Genomic DNA, 26,832 nt, shown 5'->3' on the forward strand with positions numbered 1-26,832 from the left:
AGAGTTTGAACAGTGAGTTCGTGATGACGAGAAACCCACTTGAAGTAAAAATATTTCAATAGCGAGCTTGTCATAATTGTATATTTAAATAAACGCCACACAAATAGTCCGGAATTTATCAGTTAATTATATTTCCTACTATTTTATGATGACATGATAACTCTCTCTTGACATGAAGATAACCTAGAAAGGTCGAACGTTGTTCTCTGCTTTATTCTAGTAAAAGTGTTAATATCCATTTTCAGGAAGGTTGTCATATAAATTATAAAAAAAATGTATTTTAGTTTTATAATGCCGGTATTAATTATAGTTACGTTGAGACTCGTTGCTGTGTGACAAGGTATCATCATCTCTGACGTTACAGCAATATGAGGTCTTCATTTCTCCTTGTCTTGTCACTTTGATGGTTTTTTAATTTTTATTACGACCTCGATTACAACTTTGTAGTACATAAACAATACTTGATACTGATGAAACATACATAAAATTTATAACTTCAAATTCTGAAAGCCAAGATACAGTCAGTGTTCGAAACAAATCATATTCTCTGCTACTGGGCTAAGATATTTGTTTGACTAAACATTTTTGATATTTTTATATAATTAGTTTAAAAATAAGATCTTTAAATTTGTTCCAAAACTAAAGATGAGATGAATGAGTGATAACGTGTTGTTTTGTTGTTCTGATAATATTATCACAGTTCTATTAATATAACAAGTACAATACATTAGTGAAATAAATAAATAAAAACATGACTTAATATATTAAGCAAATTGATAATTTCTGACAATTTCAAAAACGTGATGATTTTAACATGATTTATACTAAACCTAAGCACGTAAGGCGAGAATACATTAGGCTTGTCATGAAAATGGAGACTGTTAGAGTAATAATCAATTTATAGATATATCAAACAGGATATACATAAGTGGGTACTTAAAACTGAAATCTTTATAATACAATATTTATTGTAGAAAACATCAGAACATACGAAATTAGTGACGAAATGTGTCAGTATATATAAGATTCCTGATAGAATGTGTCACAATATATGAAAGTACTGACAAAATATATCAGAACACTTTCACTTACTGACCACTTTAAAATCTATCATAAAATATACAAAGAAATATTCGTGTTAACTTCTGCAGAGTTGTGAGTTCTGATCAGATTACAATCCCTCTGTGGTCAGTCAGATTATACACATTTAGATGAATATTTTACTGTTTGAGTTATAGATATCTGATCTGATGATACCTTGTTCTCATAAAATACCAACATTTAATATGTAATGAAACTTATCTCCAAATACTTCTACAGAATATGTTTCTCGCGATTGAAAGGTACATCAGCAATCCAACAAGATGACACAAAACTATGGTTTAAAAAATTAGTTTTAACTGACTAGAACAGTTGGTGAAAATCTTACAAAATTTTACCTGATGAAATCTTTGTTAAGTGTCCAGTTTCTGGTTTTGTTTATTGTGGAAATCCACTCGTGTAGTATGGCTGTATACTGGAAAAAAAAAAAACGTTACTACATAAAATTTAGATGCATATAGTATAATATTGGAAGGTTTAACGAAGTATGTAAACAGAAACGATGAAATGATAAAAAGACAACACATGCTTAAACAATGTAAGAATGTGTAATGTTGTGTGAGTAACGAAGATATTTAATACACGGCTTTTATTGTAGACTATTGAAATTAGTAACTAATAAGCCTAATTATACCACAACCAATAAAGTGCAAAAAATTTGTCAAATGAAACAAAAGGCTCAATAATTGTAATTATAGAGTAGAAATTAAGAAAAAGCCTAACAATTGTAATAAAAATAAACTAGACTGCAAGCTGGATGAATCAACCAATAATTGTAATTATAAAAATCACTATGCAGACACATAATTTCACAAGTTTAAAAACTCTAAGAAAAAAATTAACGGTAGAATTTAAGCCGAGATGGTAAATTAAAATTAAACAGTCAAGAAATAATTATTGAATGTACAAAATCGAGTTCTGGTTTTCTAATGTTTGACAAGTTAACTAGTCGTTTCAGTTTTCACTGCTCATTTGTATCTAATTGTGAGATATCAATCAGTTGGTTTAAAAAATTGCAATGTGTGGTGAAAGAATGTTCTCTCGGTTTATTAATTTGTAATATAGTTTGAAAGATTGTTTATTCACATTAACAATTTGAAAGTTTTTGTTCCGATGGTTTATCAGCTTGCAGTCTATTGTAAGTGTTTACTCAGCAGGTTTATCAACTTGTACTGTGAGTGTTTGTTTAGCTGGTTTAGCAACTGAAAGAATATTCATTCAGATTATTAATTTGTAATGTAGATTGAGAGATTGTTTGGTCAGATTAACAATTTGTAACTATTTGATCAGATGGTTTATCAACTTGTGATTATACAAATGTTTGTCAGCTGGTTTATCATTTGTAATATACTGAAAGTGTTTGGTCAGCTAATGTACAAATTTGTAATTTAAGTGTTTGTTCAACTGATTTATTAACTTCCAATGTTCTGTAAGTGTTTGATCAGCTGATTTATCAATTCTTAATGTACTATAAGTGTTTGGTTAGCTGATTTATGAATTTGTAATGCATTGTGAGAGATTATTCATTTGGCTTAATGTGATTTGAGAGATTATTTATTTGGTTTATTAAATTCTAGTGTACTATAAGTGCTTAGTCAGCTGGTTCATCAACTTGTAATGAATTATAAGTGTTTACTTAGTTGGTATGTCATTTGTAATGTAATATAAGTGTATGGTCAACTGCTTTGTCAATTTATTATGTATTGTGAATGTATGGTTAGCTAGTTTATCAACTTGTATTGTAAATCTATGGTGTTTTGGTTTTATCAACTGGTAGTGTGTTGTAAGTGTATTGTCAGCTAGTTTATCAACTTGTAATGTATTCCAAGTGACCAGTCAGCTCGTTTATTAACTTGTAACGCATTGTAAGTGTTTGGTGAGTTGGTTTAGCAACTTGTAGTGTGTTATAACTGCTTGGTCAGCTTGTTTTTAAATTAGTTATTTATTGTACGTGACAAGTTAGCTCATTTATAAACATGTTGTGTGTTGTAAATGCATGGTCAATGGGTTTATCAGTTTGTAACGTATCATGAGTATTTGGTCAGCTGACTTATCAACTTCTAATGTATTGTAAGAGCTTGATCTAAATGTTTGTCAATTTGTAATATCTTATAAGTGACTAGTCAGATAGTTTATAAAGTATTGCAAGTATATTGTTAACAGGTTCATTAAATGTTAATGTATTGTAAATATATGGTCAGCTAATTTATCAATTTGTAATATATTGTAAGTGCATGGTGAGTTAGTTTCATGAACGTGTAATGTGTTATCAGCACTTGGTCAACTCACTTATTAATTTGTACTGTTCTGTAAGTGATTGTTCAGCTAGTTTATCAACTTATAATTCATTCTAAGGGAATATTCATTTGGCTTATTAGTTTGTAATATAGACTGAGATATTATTTAGTTGATTTAATAATTTGTTAAATAAGCAAGTATATGGTCAACTGTTCTATTAACTTGTAAAGTATTGTAAGATTTTTTTGGCTGGCTTATCAACTGGTAATTAACTGTAAGTATTTGGTTAGTTGGTTTATTTATGTATGCCAAGTTTTGAAAGAATATTTATTTAACTTATTAATGTTTTAATGTAATTTGGGATAATATATTGTCTGTTTATTAATTTTGTCAGCTGGCTTTTCTTTTGTATTGCACTGTAAGTGTTTGGTCAACTAATTTATCAATCAATTATGTGATGTAAGTACTTGGTCAGTTGATTTATCATGTTATAATGTTTCGTAAGTGTTTGCTACGCTGATTAATCAATTTGTAACATATTGCAAATGTTTGGTTATCTGATTTTTGAATTTATGATGTACTGTAAAAGTAAAAGTGGAAGATCAGCTGGTTTAACAAGCTGTAATTAGTGTAAGCGATCTGTCAGCTGGTTTATGTGGCTGTAAGGTACTGTAAGTGGTCAGCTAGCTGCTTCTGCTTTATGAATTTGTAATGCAATATAAATATAGAGTGAGAAATTTTTCAGTCATTTTAAAAAATTGTAATATACAGTAGGGGTTTGGTTAGGTGTTTTATAAATTTGTAATTTATTGTTAGATTTCATTTGTAATGAATTGTAATTATTTGATCGTCTGGTTTATCAACTTGTAATGCATTCAGAAATAATATTAATCTTGGCAATTAATTTGTAATGTAAGTTGAGAGATTATTTAGTCTGTTTATGAATTTTATGAATTTGTAATGTAATGTAAATGTTTGATGAACTGGTTTCTCAACCTGTAGTGTAATGTAGGTGATGGGTTAGCTGGTTTGTTAGTTCATAAGGTATTTTAAATGATCATTTAAGTGGTTTATGAATCTGTAATGTAATAAAAGTGCTGTATTAACTGGTTTAACAATTTTTAATGTACTGTAAATCTTTGGCCAGCTATTTTTCAACTTGTAATGTATTATACTGTGAGTGTTTGTGGATCTGGTTCATCCCTTTGTAATTTAGTATAAGTGACCGTTCAGCTGGGTATTCAGCTTGTAATGTATTGTAAGTGCTTTGTTAGTTTGTTTATTAATATGTAATGTAGTGCAAGTTACTAGTAATCTGGTTTATAAACTTATATTGCATTCTGAGAGTATATTCATATCAGTTATTAATTTGTAATGTAGTTTCAGACATTATTTAGTCAGTTTATCAATTTGTAACGTAATGTGGATGTTCTGTCATTTATTTTATCAACCTTTATCAATCCGTATTGTAGTGATATATATTGTTCAGTCTATGTAGAAATGTGTAGCGTCAGAGATTGTTTAGTACACTTATAGTTGTGTAATGTAGAATTTTAAATTGTTCAGCTGACTTATTTTCATATAATGTGATGATAGAGAATTTTTGGTCACCTTATTGACATATAGCGTAGTGTTTGGTCAACTGGTTTATAAATGTGTAATGTAAGTGATCATTCAGCTTGGATATGTATTTGTAATGTATTGTAAGGGGTTGTTCATCTGGTTTATCAACTTTTAATGTATTATAATAGCATGGATAGCAGGTTTGTGAAATTGTAAGGTATTGTAAGTGATCGTTCAGGCAGTTTGTGAATTTCTAATGTAATATATGTGTTGGATTAGCTTATTTATAATTTTTTAATTGCTGTAAGTGAACAGTTAGCTTGATTATTAGTTTATAATATATGTAAGGGACTAGTAATCTGCTTTCAGTGATGACGAGAAACCCACTTGTTGAGAAATTTATATGCAAAAACGGCTCGTTTGGGCTGAGAAAACACTTTACATAGAAGAGCGAACAACGTTTCGACCTTCTTCGGTCATCGTCAGGTTCACAAAGAAAGAGGTAACTGACCGGAAGCTGACCACATGTTTGAAAGGGGTTGTGTAACTGTGTGTCGAAATGTAGAGGGCGGTATTAGATGTTTGAATATATAATTTTATTTATTATATTAATATAGGTATAAAGGCGTTCCTTTATATTGGTTTATTTTGGGTTTAAGTTGTTGTATAAGTAAGGCTTCTTTAATTTTTCGTTTGTTTATGTTTGTTTCTTTATTTAGTATTTGAGTGTTTTCTATGGTTATGTTGTGTTTATTTGACTTGCAGTGTTCGAAAACGTGTGAAGGTGACTTTTTATGTTCTTTGAATCTGGTTTCCATTTTTCTACTTGTTTCTCCAATATAGAAGTCGTGGCAGTTATCACATTGTATTTTATAAATAATGTTGGTGTGGTGTTTGTCAGTGTAGTTTTTACATAGTATAGACCTCAGTTTTGTGCCGGGTTTTTGAATAAATTTGGTATTAATTGGAATGTCATATTTTGTGACTAATTTTTGCCAAATGTTGGTTATTTGTTTGCTGATGTCGGGAATATATGGTATACAGCAGTATATGGTTTCGTGGTTTTTTGATTCGTGAGCTGTATTTACTTTAGTTGGTTGATTTTGCTTTCTGTCTAGGTGTGTGCGTATAATGTTTTCTACGGTTTGTGGAGGAAACTTATTGATGTTGTGAAGATCACCCATACTGGACTATACATTCCTTGGGACTCAGCACATGAAACAAAACAAAAACTCAACATACTAAGAAACCAAATAAACACAGCCATAAAACTATGCTCACCAGATAAAATTAACGATGAATTAGACAAAACAATACTTCACCAACATCAATAAGTTTCCTCCACAAACCGTCAGCTGTTTTATCAATGTGTAATGTATTTAAGAGATTGGTGAACTGGTATATCAACTTGTAGTGTGTTGTAAGTCATTGGTTACTTTTATTATCAATTTTCAATGTATTATAAGTGATAAGCTGGACTATCCATTTCTAATGTATTTTAAGTGTATGATCAGCTGCTTTATGAATTTGTAATGTTTTTTTAGTGATTGGAAAATAGTTTATCAAATTGTAATTTATTATAAGTGTTTGTTCAGCAGGTTTATGAACTTCAAATGTATTCTATATGTTTAGTTTATTGGTTTATCATTTGTGATGTGCCACAAGTGTTTGGTCAACTAACCAATCAACCTCTAATGTGGTATAAGTGATGGGTTATCTGGTTTGTCAATTTATGTGATAAATTTAAGTGATCTGTGGTTTGTTTATTAATTTTTCATTACAAATTACAGTACATTTTCTGTAATTGTTTTGTCAGCTGGTTTATGAATTTGAAGTGTTTTGTAAGCATTTATCAGTTGATTTATGACCTTTTAATGTACTGTATTTTATCAGTTGGTTTATCAACTTGCAATGCATTCTAAGTGATTCACCAGTTGGGTTGTCAATTTGTAATGTAGAGTAAATGTTTGTAAGCATGTTTATCACTTTGTAATGTATAATAAATGTATCGTTAACTAACTTGTTTATAAATTTATATTTTATAAATGATCATTTAGCTGGTTTATTAATCTACAATGTAATATAAGTGTTATATCAGAGATGACAAGAAAACCCACTTGTAGAGAAAATATATATGAAAAAAGGGTCCTCTACATAAAAATTTTCTCAACCCAAAACAGCCGTTTTTATATATATAAGTGTTGTAACAAATGGTTTATCATTTTTAATGTGTCATAAAAATTTTCTCAACCCAAAACAGCCGTTTTTATATATATAAGTGTTGTAAGAAATGGTTTATCATTTTTAATGTGTTATAAGAGACTGATCAGAGGATTTATGAATTTTAATGAATTGTAACTACATGGTGAGCTGATTTATGAATTTGTAATGTATTGTAACTACATGGTGGTGTCATTTATATATTTCAAATTATTGTAAGTCTACTGTTTTTCAACTTTTAAAACGTTATATCATTCAGCTGGAATATTAATTTGTAATGTAATATGAATGATTGGTCAGCTGGTTCATGAATTTGTAATGTAAAATAAGTGTTGCATTAGCTGGTTTATCAATTTGTAATTTATTATAACTGTTTGGTCAGCTGAATTATCAACATACAATGGATTATAAGAATATGGTGAGTTGGTTTATCAAGATGTATTATGCTATAAGTGCTTAGTCAGTCTGGTTTATCATTTTAAATCTATTTTAACTGTCTGGTCAGCTTTTTTATCAACTTATAGAGCATTCAGAAATAATATTCATTTGGCGTATTAGTTTGTAATATAGATTGAGAGATTGCTTAGTCGATTTTTCAATTTGTAATGCACTGTAAGTAACTGGTCAGCTCATTTTAGAACTTGTAACTTATAGAAAATGTTTAATAAGTTTGTTTATCATTTGTAAATTACTATAAGTTCTGGCCCAATTGGTTTATTGACTTCTAATCTAGTATATGTGATGGGTTAGCTGGTTTGTCAATCAATATGGTATTGTAAGTGATTTTGTGGTTAGTGTATGAATTTGTAATGCACATTAAGTGATTCAAAGTTGTTTTATGAATTTGTAAGGCATGTAAATGTTTCATCAGCAGGTTTATAAATTTAAAATGTAATGAAAGCGATTGTTTTGTTGGTTTTCTAACTGTTGCATATTGTAAGTGATTGGTTAGATGGTCTACAAATTTGTATTGTAGTGCTAAAGATTGTTCAGTACATTTGTCCAAGTGTAATGTACTGTCACATATCACTCAGAAAACTTTTCCTCTTGTTATGTAATGATAGAAATTGTGCAACATCTTATCGACATATAACGTAGTTTGTGGATAGCTTGATCATAAACTTTTATTGTAACATGTGTGAATAATCAGCTGATTTACGAGTATGTTATGTATCATAAGTAATCATTCTGCTGGATTATCAATTTGTAAGTGTTTAGTTGGTGGGCTTATTTACTTGTAATGTAATGTTAGTGCTCTTTCAGCTTGTTTTACAATTTTTAATGTGTTGTAAGTGACTAGTCAGTTGGTATATAAATATAATGAAGCTTATTGTTGAGGTGGTTTATTACCTTGTAATGTAGAGTTAGAAAAGTTTCAGCCAACTTACCCTCATGTAATTTAGTGCTAGAAATTGTTCAGCCATCTTATGGACATAGTAAATAGAGTTTGGTGATCTGACTCTGTAATGTGTTGTAAATTATTGGTCAGCTGGGTTATCAATTTGTAATGTATGTGATTGTCCAGCTTGGATGTGTATTTGTAATGTATTATAAATGGCTGTCCATCTAGTTTATTAACTTGTAATCTATTGTAAATGTTTGTCCATCTAGTTTTTCGACTTTTAATGTATTGTAATTGTTTGGCTAGCAGGTTTATCAACCTGAATATAAAAGAAGTATTTTATACATATTTAATACATTATAAGTGTATGGACTGCTGGTATATTAGTTTGTAATGTGTTTTAAGGGCTTGATCAATTTGTTTATCAGTTTGTAATGTACTATAAGTGATCAGTCAGCTGGATTATCACTTTGTAATTTATTGTAAGTTCATGGCTATCAACTTTATGAATTTATAATTCATTAAAATTATTTTATCAGATGGTATAGAAAGCTTAAATACTGTGAAAGTGATTGGTTAGCTGGTTTATGAATATGTAACATATTGTAAGTAATTGGTGAGAAGGTTTATCAGTTTATAATGTAGCATTAAAAATGTTCAGTCCACTTATCTACATGTAATTTAGTTCTAGAAGTTGTACAGTCCACTTATCCACATGTAATGTAGTTTAAGGGTTGTTTAGTTGACTTATTCATACATAATGTAACATAGTGTTAGAGATTGTTCAGTTTACTTCTCCATGTGTATTTTAATGTTACAGATTGTTTTGTCTACTTATTCATGCATAATTTAGTGTTAGAAACTGGTCAGCTGGTTTATCTATTTTCAAGGTATTGTAAGTGTTTATTCAGCAGATTTATCAACTTGTAACATATTGTAAGTTCATGATCTCCTGGTTTATAAATTTTAATGTATTGTAAGTGATTTGTCACTTGAGTTATAACATTGTAGTGTGTTGTATGTGATTGACCAGCTGGGTTTTCAACTTGTAAGGTATTGTAGGTCGCTTTCAACTGGTTTATCAGTTTGTAGTTTAAGATAAGTATTTGGCTAGCTCGTTTATCAATTTGTAATTTACTGTAAGTGACCACTCAGCTAGTTTATAAATCTTAAGTGTGATGAAAGTGTTTGGTTAGCTGGTTATTCAACTTGTAATGTATAATAAGTGATTGATCAAACTCTTTATCAGTTTGTAATGTAGTGTTACACGTCTTTTGTCCACTTATCCGTGTGTATAGTAATGTAGTAATGTCAAAGATTGTTTAGTCCAGTTATCCGTGTGTATAGTAATGTAGTAATGTCAAAGATTGTTTAGTCCACTGGATCGTGTGTAGTATATTAGAATATTATAAACTTACTCATGTCTAATGTGGAGTCAAAAGTTGTTCAGCTATTTTATCAACCATATATATTGCAGTCTTTGGTCAGTTGATTTATCAATTTATAAGGTATTCTAAGTAACTGCTCAGCTGGTTTATCAATCTGTAATGTAATATAAATATTGTATTAGTTACTTTATCAATTTGTAATGTACTGTAATTGATTGATCCAGTGGGTTATTACATTGAAATATAATGAAAGTGATTGGTTAGCTGGTTCATACAGCCTTAATGTATTGTAAGTGACTGGTCAACTGGTTTACTAGTTTGAAATGTAGTGTTAGAGGTTGTTTAGTACCATTATCCATGTTGTAGTGTAGTGTTACAGCTGTTCAATCCATTTATTCACATGTAATGTAGTTTTAGAGATTGTCAAATCCACTTATTCAAATGTAATGTAGTGTTAAAGATTGTTCAGTCCACTTATCCGTTTATAAAACAACAACAATAGAAACCGTTTAATCGATTTGTCAACTCTTGATGACGAGAAACCCACTTGAAATAAAAATGTATTGCAGAATGATTGGTATGGGTATTAACACTTTTACTGATAAGAAGACAACAAACCTGACGATCACCTAGGAAGGTCGAAACATTGATGTCTCCTTATCAGTAAAAGTGTCAATACCAATACTAGCCGTTCTGAGATACATTTCGATTTGTCAACTGTGAGATCGCCATTATAATTTCTGATTACGACAGTTTTAATATCAGTACTACAGATTATAAATTTTTACACTTCAGATTGGTCTGTTATTATATGACAATTCTACTTTATTATATTTTTATTATACACATTCTTTTACAGAATTAAGTAACGAATATCTTATCTTTCTTTGAAACTTACGGTGAGTCTAAAGTAGTGAGTTGAGTCTGTTTCATGAGGTTTATCGTTCATTGTTGTTAGATAATTAATTTTAGTAAGTTGTTTCAAGTGAATATCCTCTACTTAGATGATTATTAAGTTGTACAAATTACTTTATAAAAACAGATTTTAGTCAAATCCTTTTTCTATACACTTTCATTGTGTTATTTTTACATCACCTGATTTTCTTCACTAGGCAGAGGCCAAATTCTACTTTCTTCGTCAATAGAGTAAGTAATTTTCCTGAGTAAATAAATGTTAGTTAATTAGAAATTCTTATAATACACAAAACGACTTGTCAACAAATTCTGAATATTTTTAACTAAAGAAAACTTTGAATAGTTAAAAAATACATATTAAATAATTTGTATACATAGTTATTACGCAGATTGAGAGAGTATATAAATATCTTAAATAACAAATTGAGGGTGCTGCTGTTCACTTACTTCTGTTTGGGACACAAATTAATATCAATATTGTTGTAAGGAAGATGAACAAATTGAACTACCTTCCATTAGGTTTGAAGTGTTGTATCATGTGGCATTATGGGAATGAATTGTTATTTTTTTGTTATATTTAATAGTTTTTAAATAAATAGTTTATTTTAGGAAGGATAAGCCCAACAATGTGCTAACCTTCTACATCTAATAAATAATATATTGCAACCGCTAGGGGTTCTACATCTAATAAATAATATATTGCAACCGCTAGGGGTTCAACTTTTTAAGAACTTCTATAAAAAAGGTCCATTCTTCCCATCGTTTCCATGATTACTTGGTATACTGGCTTTAGTTATCCTAAATGTAATTGAAGAGACCAAGATACCTATTATTGAAGTGTAAAGTTAGGTCTTAATAATTAATTACCTTACCTACATGGCTGACGACAGAAACCTTCACAATAATGACGTAAGTTCATATTCTTTACAGTTTTAGCTCCACACCGATTTTCGGAATCTCCTTGAGAACAATAAAGATTAAAACATTCTTGGTAATGAGAAACCCACATGAAATAAAAATGTATCTCAGAACGGCTGGTATGGTATTAACACTTTTACTGATAAGGAGAGAACACGTTTCAACCTTACTAGGTCATCTTCAGAACCCATACCCATACCAGTTGTTCTGAGATATATAGGGATTAAACAGTTGTTATTGATTAATTAATATAAGATGTCACTTACTGGGGAAACTTAGATATACATAAAGTAAAACGTAATAAATAAAGGTAAAAAATAACAATAAACATTTAAAAAACTATCAATGGAAAGTTGAATCTGACAACAATTATATTTTGTGATATTGTTTTAAAAGTAGAGATTTTTATGTTGTGATATTGTTTTGAAACTAGAGATTTTTATGTTTGATATTTTTTGAAACTAGAGATTTTTATGTTGTGATATTGTTTTGAAACTAGAGATTTTATGTTGTGATATTGTTTTGAAACTAGAGATTTTTATGTTGTGATATTGTTTTGAAACTAGAGATTTTTATGTTGTGACATTGTTTTGAAACTAGATATTTTTATGTTGTGATATTGTTTTGAAACTAGAGATTTTTATGTTGTGATATTGTTTTGAAACTAGAGATTTGTATGTTGTGATATTGTTTTGAAACTAGAGATTTTTATGCTGTGATATTGTTTTGAAACTAAAGATTTTTATGCTGTGATATTGTTTTGAAACTAGAGATTTTTATGCTGTGATATTGTTTTGAAACTAGAGATTTTTGAATAAAAACATAACCCAGATATGACGAATGTTACACTTTAGAAAGTGGATATTACAGTTGAAGTGGCAGATATATATATGTCCATCTTGTTTGATTTATGTTGTTCACTAAAACATTACTCTATAGTGAAAGTATACACCAAACAACAGTACCAAAATCAAAACTGTACAATATCATTACTCCATCGTTTAAACAGCCTGTAATATTCAACTTTAAAAACTCAGACCCACACTCACATAAAGTAAACCTCTGGAACAGTGTTCAGTACAACTTGTCATTTAGTCTGTTATATTACAGGATTTTGCACTCTCACATATGGCGTACTTATGATATTGTCCAATAAAAGATGTTAATTAGCCATGATAAATTGATAAACATTAACTTTCTTTTACATATCAATTACTTTGTGCATTTTTTCACTGTATATATGTATATATAAATATAGTAAATTAATGCACTTACGACAAAAGAAATTTACCAAAGGTTATATAAGTACATACAATGAGCCATTGTAACCGACAATATATCATTCTTTATTGAGATAATTTCGCTTGACAGTTGACTTTGTACAAGTTTGTGTCTGTATGCTAACAATAAATATATTAAAGACAATAATACCTTTTAAAACATCATTTAATAATAATATAATGTAGTTTTAAAACATCATTTAATAATAATATAATGTAGTTTTAAAACATCATTTAATAATAATATAATGTAGTTTTAAAACATCATTTAATAATAATATAATGTAGTTTTAAAACATCATTTCTCACCTTCTCGTACATTTCTTCCCATTTTGAGTTTTGATTCCAGAGTAAATGGAGACACCATATAGTCTATGACACCACACTCAGCTAACGTTGCATTCTCAAGACATTCCATTTTACATAACTATAAACGTCGAGGGTAAAACTAGTAAATACTTGTGATGATAAATAATAACAGAATTATCTAAAACTACACCTGACTTTATGATAAATAATAGCAGAATTAACTAAAACTACACCTGACTTTATTATTTTATCATATATAAGATTTTAATTTACCTTTATTGCTTGGGTAAGTAAGTTATACACTTTGTTAATCGTTCAATACTTTTAAAAACACTATAACTGTTCGGTCACGTGATATATCTGTTACAAAAATACCAGGTTTTGTGAGAGGTTATATGCCGCTGTGTTTGTGACATATTGTTGTCTGACTCTGTAACACGTAAATAACAGATTATACAATGTTTACATAATGCTTTAGTGACACATTATTGTATACCCCTATAATGCCCCCCTGCTAGTACAGCGGTATGTCTCCGGATTTACAACGCTAAAAATCAGGGGTTCGATTCCCCTCGGTGGGCTGAGCAGATAGCCCTTTGTGGTTTTGCTATACGAAAAAACACACACACACATACCCTTATAATGTCTAAATAACAAATTACACAATGTTTTCATAAAGCCTAGATGACACATTGTTCTGTCTCCACAAAGCCTAAATACAAAATTAACGGAGTTTCCATAATTCGTAAGATACACATTATAAGACATTCTATGTCTCCATAATACCTGAATAACAGTTTAATTGATATATTCGTGATGTCTAAATAAACATTGTTATGCTTCTGTATAATGCATAAACAAAAAATATTCAATATCTCGTTAATTCCTGTGTGATATATTATTCTATATATCTGTGTGATATATGTCTTTTTTATGTTTTTATAAAAATTGTTTAATGTTTTCGTGATGGAAGTCTAAATCGAATATAGTTGAAAGTATTCATATCGCCTGTGTGACACAATTTTTTAAAATTTCCATACATTATAAGTGACACATTTTATTTTTGTATAATGCTTAAACAATGGTTAAATGCCACTTTATTCCATATCTTTGTAATGCCTAAATAATACATTATTTAATATCTCCTTAATGTTTATTAAAAAAATATTCAATATCTCCATAATGAGTAAATAACATATTCTTCTCTATCTTTATTACTCCTGAATAAACAGTATTCTATTTTTTCATAATATCTAAGTGAAAAATAAGTCTGTGTCTTTATAATTTCTAAATAACAGATTATTCAATGTTTCCATAATGTCTAAGTGAAACATTATTCAATGTCTCCTTAATGTCTAAAAGACACATTGTTCACTATCATTATTGTAGATGTGAAACTTAACCAAGTTCAATTTTCGAATGCTACTAAACTAAACATTTGTAAACAAAAGTATTCTCACATTTTCTTCCAAAAGTCCTGGTCTTGCTGGTGTTGTACCAATCTTATCATAGTCTGTACAGTTCGTTTGGTACGGTGGTTCTAGCATCAGTGACGTTTTCTGTTGTAATCACGATAACATTGATAAATAAAGTTTTGAGAGAAACAAATCAGTGTATTTCTAATTGTCAATTAATTTACTGGACATTCACAAATATTGTTTGAAAACTTGTACAGATTTACTTGTAAAAATTAACAACAGTTTCAGAAATTAAGATAAAAAATAACCTAACTTTGACACTTTAAAATGACATTTACATTAATGATTTAGAACAAAGTAAATCAATGAGTTATACCGAAGTAAACATATACTGATAGAAACGCCCTGGCTTCATAAACTTTACATTTGGAATGTTGAAAACATTTGGTGCGACGTCAGGTGCGTGGAACGTCATTAGTGCCTCCTGGCTCATACCGAATTCCTCTTTTGGTAAGTATATCAATAAGAGAAGTCCTGAAAACAAAAAAATATATTTCAAAGAATTATTTTCAAATTAAGAAAAGTAACATAAAAGTATTATGTTTTTTTACAATAAAATGTTAGTGTTTGAAACAAAAAGATTATAAACACCTGAAATCATTGTCTTTTATTTCCTTTCGTAAAATAATCCTTATCTATTAGCCTCTTATATCAAGTCAAACTTACTGTTCTCGGTTCTTAGCACATAAATACACAGTGGGCTATCTGGATTTGATCATCGCGGGGAATCGAAAACTTACCTCTAACCTCCTAAAGGAACAGTCTTACTTTAAAAATGATGTCTCAATAAGGAAATTGGTTGAAACGTTGATGTTTAAACGTGTATAAGTTTTGTTTCACTGCTGTTAAGCACAGATTTACACAATAGCCATTTACTAAACTAAAAAAAAATTACCATAAAAATCCCTTACAGTTCTAGTGAGCTACGAGGGAGTGAAGGATAAATAGATAACCATCCATCATAATAATTTGGAATTAGTGAAATCTGAGTGAGACTTAGAAGTTTATTGGTGAACTCGTAACAACACAACACTAATACAAAAATATGGAATATGTACTAAAGTGTCATTTTAGTATTACATATAAAATCACGTATGACATAACATTTTATTTTCAATATAATAAATACTTTAAAATAACTTTAAATTTATAATAAATTTATAAATAATTGTTTCATGAAGAAGGAACTTTTCATGTCCAAAGTACTTTTTCCTTTTGTATATAATGTTTAAGAACTGTATCCACATCAATTACTTGTAAAGTATTTAAAGTCAGTGAAATTAGCTGTTCACAGCATTTTTAAATCTGATGTTTGTAGCGTACTTACCAAAACCAATGCCCCGATGTTCAAATAAATACGACGTAATAATTAGAGAAAAACTTTAATATTAACACACAGTTTTATCTATCCTAATATTTAATTGTATAGTTTTGATTGTACATATATTTTCTTTATTAGAGCATTCTTAAGGACATTTACTGTTGGATTCAGTTGTTGGTGCATATTGAGGATTTTTAAAGTATTTCTTGAATGCTTTCCGGACTTGTCTCCCAGACCATGCTGCATTAAAAGTGTAACAGTTGCCGTGTAAACCATCAAAATATTCGGTGACGTATTGAAGTCTATCGCAGAAAAAAGTAAACAAGTTAAGAATATGATATCAAAAACACAAATTAACTTCACCCAAAACAATAAAAAAAAACAGCCAATCCATTTAACTGGAGTATAACAGAAAACACAAAGTGTCGGCTGTGTTTGACTGCAAACTTTATACTTACAAATATCCTGGTAAGTTTTGGTTTGATTGTTATGGGTTTTGAAGGTCACAATTTTCATAAATTTAACAGTGCAAATTTTAGTCTCTTTTAGAATTTTTATTGTATTAATCAATGAAATGTTACATATTTTGCTTTTTTTCATAAAACAAGAGAGACAAAATTTCTCTTCATTAAATACATATCATTTAAGGAAACGAACAAATAATAATAGAAAAAGGTATAAAATGTATATGGTTCAAATTCAGAGGTAGTTTATATTACGCAACTCAATGCATCAAAATGAACGAATATATGAAGTTTTTCATAACTTTAAATGATATACACACTAATGTTTTTATATCGTAAAAATGCTAATTTTTGCTGAAAAATATAGACTTTTAAGCACTTCAGTTTTTAATGTATACATTTACAAACAACATCAATTAATGTGTAATCAAACGTTCACTTCCTAATGAATGTTGTGCTTTATTTGTTAATGAGTACTTTCATTTAAAGTATAATATTAAATAAAAAAAGTATCACACACACACAGAGAATTTCACACTTTGGGTGTTGAAGGATCAGACAATTTGAAAAATAACTGCTATTTGTGAATTTTTGTTTGTAATATCATTCAATAAATGGCGGTAACTTTCATAAACTTAATCTATCACTATTAAGATCTTGTGTTACTTCAATACAACAAATGGCATCACTTTAGTTGCTATTTCGGTCACAAAGATTAACCTGAAGATGACCTAAGAAGGTCGAAACGTTGTTCTCTGTTTTACCAGTGAAAGTGTTAACAGCCATACCAGTTGTCCTGGGATATATTGTCACGCCATTTCTCCGTTATCTAAGAACTTGTATTACAATGAAATCACTTTAAGGATCGTTGATATAGTACAGTCCTTTTTGTCACAATGAAATAACTTCAAGATCTACTGGTGCAATGTAGTCCTTATTGTCACAATGAAATCACTTTAAGGTCCACTGGTATAATGCAATCCTTTTGTTACAATGATATCACTTTAACGACTTCTGGTATAGTACGGTCCTTACTGTTGAAATTAAATCACTTTAAGATCCTCTGGTATAATGTAGTCCTTACTGTTTAAATTCATAGTTGTTGGAAAACATCTTAATTATTAAATAACATTTAATTATTATTTTAAAAGGATATTTTATATTAAATACCAATAGATTTCAATAAACATTCAATTACGAGTAGAATTTTTTAAAAGAACAGTTTCGCTACTACTAAAGTATAGTAACTTTGTTATGTTCAGCTGTACATAAAACTATGTTCACTACATATTGTTTCAAAGTCAACATTAATATTGTTGGTAATTATTAAATATCATACAGTATTACATACTCTTCACGGGGGTCAGAAATGGGTACTAAGGTACTGAGTGGAAATCCACCGTTCCGGAGGTCACTCAAGTTGAGATTCTGTTAAAAAAAACTAGTTTTGTGAAACAGATCAAATACATTGTATGTTCCTAAGACATATAGAAGTGTCAAATCATCCAGTGAAAACGTGATGTTGCCAGTTTAAATACTATAATTTCTAGAAAACACCTGAATTGTCAGAACGTTATTTGTCGGTTTCAAGCTAAACATGAAATATTATTGATAGGAAAAACCTGTGTTTTAGTACTCAGTAAATTTTATAATTTAGATCCATGTGTGATAAACAATGCCTGTCTCAATACTGAAACAGTTTTCAAAAGTGATATTTTTTAATTTCCGAGTGATCTACAATTATGGACAGTCTTCACTTACTTTATTTTATTAAATATATATTAATAATTTATTTGACACTTTCTACACAAAGCAAATACAAAAGACAATCAGATTTATAGAACACATAAATACCAAAAGGACGTAATACATTTTTACGACAAGGGCAACTCACTGAGAATTCTCAACTAGACCCAACCTATATTATTTATAATTCCTAATTATTTTTATTATTTTAATCTTTATATTAATTCAAGTTTAATTAACAGTACATGTATAAATTACTCAATTTGATTTTATTCATAATTTTACATCAAATGTTTATTTAAATATTTTATTTTTTTTTAAAAAGATCAACTTTTGAAAACAAATTTACAAACTTTATTCGTGTAATATATAACATAAAACTTTCCATTTCTTTCTCTGTGTGTCCGAAATTATTTGAACGATTATCAAACATCTCAAATAATAAAAACATCTATTTTCTCATTAGTCAATCTAACACTCATTAATAACAATAGCCTCACTTTGTTATAGAATGAATCTTACTTCCTATTATAAGGAAACATTTAGTATCACAGTACACGTAAACAAAGAAAGTATGTTAAACTAAGATAATCTGACAACTACGTAATAGATATGGAACCAGAAGTTTATCACAATTAATTTATGGATATAACGTTTAATACGTGACAAACCTAAACTGTTTAATACACTTCAATTCAAAACGACAACAAAACTTCTTACGATATGCCTGTTTTACCGGTATATTATCACTTCGAAGAAGTTCCCAAATTCTTTCATCTGTCTGTCGGTATCTGTAAGGAAACCAAAGTTTGTACCTGTTTCACAAGTTATCATACAGTATAAAATTATAGAATGCATGTTTATATAATATACCTATAGTGATATAGAGTAAAGGTATTGATATCCCAGAATAATTTTGTTATTATCACAAAATTTGCTTTTATTAAACCAACCTATATTCACGAGATAGAATCTTTGTTATTCAATAACAGAAATAAATATGTTGCTGAGAATACATTAATAAGATTAATGGTAATTTTCTCATGAATATACAACTAATTAAAAAATTAAACCTAGAATATATTACCTTTAGCAAACCCATCAATGTAAAATTGACTATAAACAGTTAATGTTTAAGAAGTTTCCCTTTTAAACTTTTAATTTAGTCAACATGATAAGTACTTGTCTGAATTACATATTATTGAAACATTTTCATGAACTGAGTTACATGAAACACAACGTCAAATTAACACCTTGTTAATGGCCAAACCACAGCTTGCGAGCCACATGCGGCTCATTAACATATAACGTGCGACTCCTTTTTGCATCACAATTAATATAAAAGGTAAATAAAATTTTTTTCAAGTTTTATAATTATATACCGGGTATAAACTGAAATTCCACTGGATTAAAACGTAAATTTAATGTTTGGTGAGCAAATATATTTAAGAATTTAAATCCTAATTTTAATGCTAGATTTAAGTCAGGGATTAAAGAAATTCTTGATCAGCCAGAATTACAAAGGAATTGCGCTGAAAACTAAATAATCGCACTAGCCGATGCTAACAATGCCAGTTTTAGTGGGTGTGGCTTGCGATCGTGTGATTGTGGCGTGTGTGGCTGTGTTGTAGGCTGTGAATTTAGAGGAATGTTAATGTGATACTGGGCGCTATAGAGTTTGGTTGCGTTGCGCGTGTTGGAACTTATTGTTTATTTTCACTTTAATTTTTAGAAGTGTCTCTGAAAGTTTTGTGAAGGTAGATGGCAGCATCAAATTATAAGAAGCGAAACTGAAGATGAAAACAGAAATTTTAAGCCAGAGTGGAAGGAAGATTTTGCATTTACTGTTAAAGGAGGTAAACCTTTGTGCCTCATCTGCAATGTGTTACTCAGTCTTTACAAAGCCAGTAACTTGAAACGTCACTATGAAACAAATTACAAAAACATTTTGTCTGATTATCCATCTAAATCAGAATTACGGAAAAACAATGTAACTGTGTTAAAATCATCATTAAATAATCAGCAGACACTGTTGACAACGTTCAGTAATGAATTTGATTCAACGAATGAAACTAATTTTGTTATATCATGGAATAATTCTCGTACTAAGAAAAATATAGCTGAAGTTGTTACACTGTTAGATCCAAATAACACAAAATTCAGCGACTAATAGCACAAACACCAGCTTCACGCCACAGGACAATGCTGATGTTGTAGGCAAAATGCAAAATGATTTAAATAATTTCCTTGCTTTCAGCTTAACCCTTGACGAATCTATAGACATGCATGACAACCCACACCTGACGATATTTGTTCGTTGTGTTTCCTCTGATGTAACTGTGAAAGAAGAGATGTTAGACTTAATAGCACTAAAACAAACAACTCGTGGTGTTGACATTAAAAATGTTTGTGACAGAGCCTTAACAAATGTTGATATTAAACTGGATAAACTCGTCAGTGTTGTAACAGATGCAGCACCTGCAATTCTGGGGAAAATATAGGATAAATTACACTTATGAAAAGTGATTCCAGAGTTTTATTGCATCATTCATTGTGAACACCTTGCAGCCAGATTCTTCAAGCATGAAGATGTTATGAAATTTGTTCGTGATATTGTCAAATATCATACGCCTAAATGGGAAGACCCACCGACAGCTCAGAATTTTATTGAAAAACTGGAGCTTGAAGATAAACCAAGTGATGTTTTTTTCTACAGCATTGTGAGGCGGCTATCAACCAGCAATGTCTTAAATAGGTTTGTAGATCTGTTGGAGTCTATTATTACTTTTCTTAAAGAAAAGAAAAGATTCTATCCTCAACTGTGAAATTATGAATGGATGCAAGATCTAATATTCCTTACTGATATAATAAATCATCTACAAATTCTTAACTTAGCACACCAGGGGAAGGATAAGATTATTTCTGATCTTACTTAGACAATTTTCAGCTTTCAGAATAAAAATAAGACTTTTAAAATGATATATTGTCAAGAAACTTCAGTTACTTTCCCAATCTCAAAAGGAGGGTAAATACATTCTTTGATTTTGAAATAAAAAACCAGAAATTGGAAGAATTTAAATATAAATTATAAGGACTGCTTGATAATACTCTACACAGGTTTGAGAACTTGCAGAATCTGAAGCCCTGCTTCTCCTTTCTTGTACCTCCATTCATGTTTGATGTGATCAATGATGGTTATCCAATTCTCGAACTAGTTACAGAATCATCTGCTGTGGAAATGGAACTAATAGAACTACTGGAGGACCTGGGTCTAAATATGATCCATAAATCCCATTCTACAATTGAGTTCTGGAAGCAAATTCCAGAAATAAAATATCCTGACCTGAAGGAAGTCCGTGTACGACTCATCTCAATTTTCAACAAAACATACTGCTGTGGTTCACTGTACTCTGTAATGAAGTTTGTGAAGTTGAATATCGTGCAATCCTTACAAATCAACAACTGATGTGGGACGTTCTGGTTTTAAATAAAGTTTGAAATGAAAAATTTGTATCTTTGAAGATGCTTCGAGTCTGTTTTCACTTTGGCATTACATGAATGTTTTCTCTTCCGATCGGCAAAATGTACTTTGAAAATTTTATTATAAGATTAGCTGTATGTAGCTTGTGGAAAACAAGCTCAAAGTAACTAAAGTGTTTTTTGAATGCGGGTAAAAATATCTATAATATTATAAAGTTTCCCCTGACAAGGAATTATCACTTATATGGATAGTGATAATATTCTAAAACTTGATTTAACTTCCTGTACTCAACACAGAGCAACATGTCATTAAATATCATGAAGCTATTCATCCATTTGCAGTAATAATAGTTATAATACTAGTGGTTACTATACTAGTAACTACAATACTAGCACTTATAGTGCCGGTGACTAAACTACAGGTAGTTACAGTAATAGTGACTACAATAATAGTAGTTGTACTAGTGGTTACTATATTAGTAACTACAATACTAGCACTTATAGTACCGGTGACTAAACTACAGGTAGTTACAGTAATAGTGACTACAATAATAGTAGTTGTACTAGTGGTTACTATATTAGTAACTACAATACTAGCACTTATAGTACCGGTGACTAAACTACAGGTAGTTACAGTAATAGTGGTTACAATACTAGTAGTTATTATATAAGTGAATACAATAGTAGTACTTACAGTACCGGTGACTACACTACAGGTAGTTACAGTAATAGTGGCTACAATACTAGTAGTTGTACTAGTGGTTACAATACTAGTAGTTATTATATTAGTGAATACAATAGTAGTACTTACAGTACTAGCACCTATAATAAGAGTAGTTACAGTACTAGTGAGTAAAATACCATTTGTAACTTAGTAGTAGCTACAATACTAGTAATTACAGTACCAATGACTTCACTACTAGTAATTACTATACTAGTGACGACAATACTAATAGTTACTATATCAGTGGCCTCAATACTAGTAGTTACAATACCAGTAGTTACTATATTAGGGGCTACAATACCAGTAGATACTATATTAGTGGTTATAATACTAGTAGTTACTTTATTAGTTGCTACAATACTAGTAGTTACAGTATTAGAAACAACACAACTAGTAGTAAATATATTATTGGCTACAATACTAGTTCTTACAGTACCAGGGACTACAATCCTAGTAGTTATATTAATGGCAATAATTCTAGTACTCACAGTACTAGTGACTACATTGTTAGTAGTTACTATATTAGTGGCTTCAATACTAGTACCTACAGTATCCGTGACTACAATACTAGAAGTTATTATATTAGTGGATACAATACAAGTACTTACAGTACCAGTGGCTAAAATACTAGTAGTTTCTATACTAGTGGCTACAATACTAGTACTTTCAGAAAAAGTGACTGCAATACTAGTAGTAACCATATTACTGGATGCAGTTATTGTGGTTACTACATTAGTTGCTACAATGCTAGTACTTACAGTCTCAATGGCTTCAATACTAGAAGTTACTATATTAGTGGCTACAGAACTAGTACATACAGTACCCTTGACTACAATACTAGTAGTTAAAGTACTAGTGACTACAATACTAGTAAGTACAGTACCAGGGAGTACGATACTACAGGGTGTTCAGAAAGTCACTGTGTACTTATATATTTATTAACAGACATGTTTAAATATAGAATACAAGAGGTAAATATGAATGACAATTATAAACAATGTTGAAAGTGACCCCCGTTGGCATCAATACAGACTTGGATCCTTCTTATTTTGTTTCTAAACACCGCTATCAGTTTCTGGCTTGAAATAGACTGAATGAATGCTGTTATCGCTGCTTTCAAAACTGCACAGTGACTTTTCAAACACCCTGTAGTAGTTACTATATTAGTACTTACAGTTCCTCAGACTTCAATACTAGTAGTTAGTATATTAGTAGCTACGATAGTACTACTTAAGTTAGAAAGACTACAATACTAGTAGTTACTATATTAGTAACTGCAATACTAGTACTTACAGTACTAGTGGCTGAAATTCTAGTAGCTACTCTACTAGTGGATGCAATATTAGTACTAGTAGTTACAGTACTAGTGCCTACAATACTATTAGTTACTATATTAATAGCGACAATGCTAGTAGTTTCTAAATTAGTGGATTCAACACTATTTGTTACTGTATAAGCAGCTACGATGCTGGTACTTACAGAACCAGTGACTTTAATAATAGTATTTACTATATTAGTAGCTACAATACTAGTACTTAAAGTCACCAGGACTTCAATAGTAGTAGCTAGTAATTAGTAGCTAAAATACTAGTAATTTCAGTACCAGTGACTAAAATACTAATTATTAGTATAATAGTGGCTACAATACTAGTATTTAATTAGCAGCAGCTTTAATACTACTAGTTACTGAATTAGTGACTATAATACTAATACTTATGGACATAATGTCTTTAATACTAGTAGTTAACTTATTAGTGGCTACAAAAGTAGTTCTTATAGTACCTGTGACTACAATACTAGTGAATATAATACTAGTAGGTACTATATTAAAGGATAGAATACTAGTATTAAAGAGTACCAGGGACTACAAACTACTAGTGTTGTAAGTACTGGTGACTACAGTACTATTTGTAACTTAATGGTGGCTACAGTACCAAAACTTACAGTATAGGTGAATTTAACATTAGTAGTTATTATACTAGTGGCTACAGTACCAAAACTTACAGTATAGGTGAATTTAACATTGGTAGTTATTATACTAGTGGCTACAGTACCAAAACTTACAGTATAGGTGAATTTAATATTAGTAGTTATTATACTAGTGGCTACAGTACCAAAACTTACAGTATAGGTGAATTTAACATTAGTAGTTATTATACTAGTGGCTACAGTACCAAAACTTACAGTATAGGTGAATTTAACATTGGTAGTTATTATACTAGTGGCTACAGTACCAAAACTTACAGTATAGGTGAATTTAATATTAGTAGTTATTATACTAGTAGCTATAGTACCAAAACTTACAGTATAGGTGAATTTAACATTAGTAGTTATTATACTAGTGGCTACAGTACCAAAACTTACAGTATAGGTGAATTTAATATTAGTAGTTATTATACTAGTGGCTACAGTACCAAAACTTACAGTATAGGTGAATTTAACATTAGTAGTTATTATACTAGTGGCTACAGTACCAAAACTTACAGTATAGGTGAATTTAATATTAGTAGTTATTATACTTGTGGCTACAGTACTAGCAGTTGCTATATTAGTATACAAACTTACTAGTATTGGTGAATTTAACATTAGTGTAGTTAGTTACTGTATTAGTGGTTAGAATATCAAAATTAAAGAATACTAGTGACTTCAAATCAAATACTTACTGGGTTGAGTTCTCGTACTTACAGTATGTATGACTATAATACTGCTAATTACTATACTAGTAGCTACAACACTAGTAGGTACTATATAAGTGGCTAAAATACTAGTACTTACAGTGACAGTAACTCCAATGTTAGTATTTTCTGTATCATTGTCAACAATACTAATACTTACAGGACTCGTGACTATAATATTAGTAGTTACTATATCATTGGCAACAATACTAGTACTTACAGTACCAGTGGCTAAATTTCTAGTAGTTCCTATACTACTGGTTACAATACTAGTAGTTACAGTAATAGTGATTACAAATTAGGAGTTACTACCTTAGTGGCTACAATGTTACAACTTACAGTCCCAATGACTTCAATAATAGTAGCTTTGATATTAATTACTAGAGTACTCGTGACTACAATTCTAGTAGTTACTATATTAGTGGATACAATACTAGAACTTCCAGTCCAAGTGACTACAATACTTGTAGTTATTACATAGGTGGCTAAATTACTAGTACTTACAGTCCCACTTACTTCATTAGTAGTAGTTACAATATTATTGGCTACAATACTAGTGGTTACAGTCACAATGAGTTCAATACTAGTACTTACTATACTAGTGGCTAGAGTACCAGCTCTTAGAGTAACAGTGACTACAGTACTAGTAGTTTCTATATTATTGGGTACAACATTAGTACTTACAGACAAAATGACTTATATACTAGTGATAACTATATTAGTGGCTACAATACTAGTACTTAAAGTTTCCTTAACTAAAACACTAATGGTTACATTACTAGTGACAACAATACTAGTAGTTTTTATATTACCTGCTACAATACTAGTACTTACAGTACTAGTGAATACAATACTATTAGTCACTATATTAGTGTCTATAATAGTGGTACTTATATTACCAGTGACTACAATACTAGTAGTTATTATATTAGTAGCTGCAGTACTAGCACTTAAAGTACCAATGACTACAATACCAGTAGAAACCGTATTAGTGGCTATAATACTAGTAGTTACAATATTAGTGGCTACAATATTACTACTCACATTACTAGTGGCTACAATACTAGTGCTTACAGTGAGTACAACACTAGTAGTTACTACATTAGTTGATATAATAGTAGTACTTAGAGTAGCAGTTATTACAATACTAGTAATTACTATGTTACTGACTTCAATAGCATTACTAGTAACTACCGTATTAGTGGCTTCAATAGTAGTACTTAAAATCACAATGACTTCGATACTAGTACTCTCAGCATTTGTTACTACAATACTAATAGTTACAGCACTTGTGATTACAATACTAGTAGTAACTACAATAATTGTATTTACACTACTCGTAACTATAATACTACTAGTTACTATATTAGTGGATACAATACTAGTACTTACAGAACCAGTGACTACAATACTTGTAGCTACCGTAGTAGTTATTACAATACAAGGTTCTGGCAAATCTGTGAGACAAGATTTATTGTTTAAAATATTTGCCTATTTCAACACAAGTTGCTTCAGTTGTTCTGAATCTACACACTTGTGATGTGATTATTGTCCTTGTTTAATCAGTATCTTTCATTATCAAGGTTGTGTTAACTAATGGCATATTGATTATTTGAAATTGAACTCAAAGCCACAGAATGACTCATTTCTTGACAAGCACAATGAAAGAA

The 26,832-nt window shown here is 29.9% G+C and overlaps 1 protein-coding gene across 2 annotated transcripts in view; it reads right to left on the reverse strand.

Annotated features, from left to right (window-relative positions):
• LOC143224341 (degenerin del-1-like) overlaps positions 1 to 26,832 on the reverse strand; it is a 47,044-nt gene that overhangs the window by 9,690 nt on the left and 10,522 nt on the right. The window contains exons 3-11 of one of the 2 annotated variants that reach the window (XM_076452732.1): positions 19,020 to 19,074; positions 17,889 to 17,965; positions 16,233 to 16,375; positions 15,117 to 15,226; positions 14,735 to 14,833; positions 13,275 to 13,392; positions 11,640 to 11,727; positions 10,948 to 11,011; positions 1,440 to 1,516 (exon numbers count right to left, since the gene is read on the reverse strand). In XM_076452732.1, coding sequence (XP_076308847.1) covers positions 1,440 to 1,516; positions 10,948 to 11,011; positions 11,640 to 11,727; positions 13,275 to 13,392; positions 14,735 to 14,833; positions 15,117 to 15,226; positions 16,233 to 16,375; positions 17,889 to 17,965; positions 19,020 to 19,074 — 831 coding nt within the window. Of the gene's footprint in view, positions 1 to 1,439; positions 1,517 to 10,947; positions 11,012 to 11,639; positions 11,728 to 13,274; positions 13,393 to 14,734; positions 14,834 to 15,068; positions 15,227 to 16,232; positions 16,376 to 17,888; positions 17,966 to 19,019; positions 19,075 to 26,832 lie in introns of both variants that reach the window. The other variant, XM_076452731.1, reaches the window with a different exon arrangement.

This window comes from Tachypleus tridentatus, chromosome 8, assembly GCF_004210375.1.
Source record: "Tachypleus tridentatus isolate NWPU-2018 chromosome 8, ASM421037v1, whole genome shotgun sequence".
Classification (NCBI taxonomy): Eukaryota; Metazoa; Arthropoda; class Merostomata; order Xiphosura; family Limulidae; genus Tachypleus; species Tachypleus tridentatus.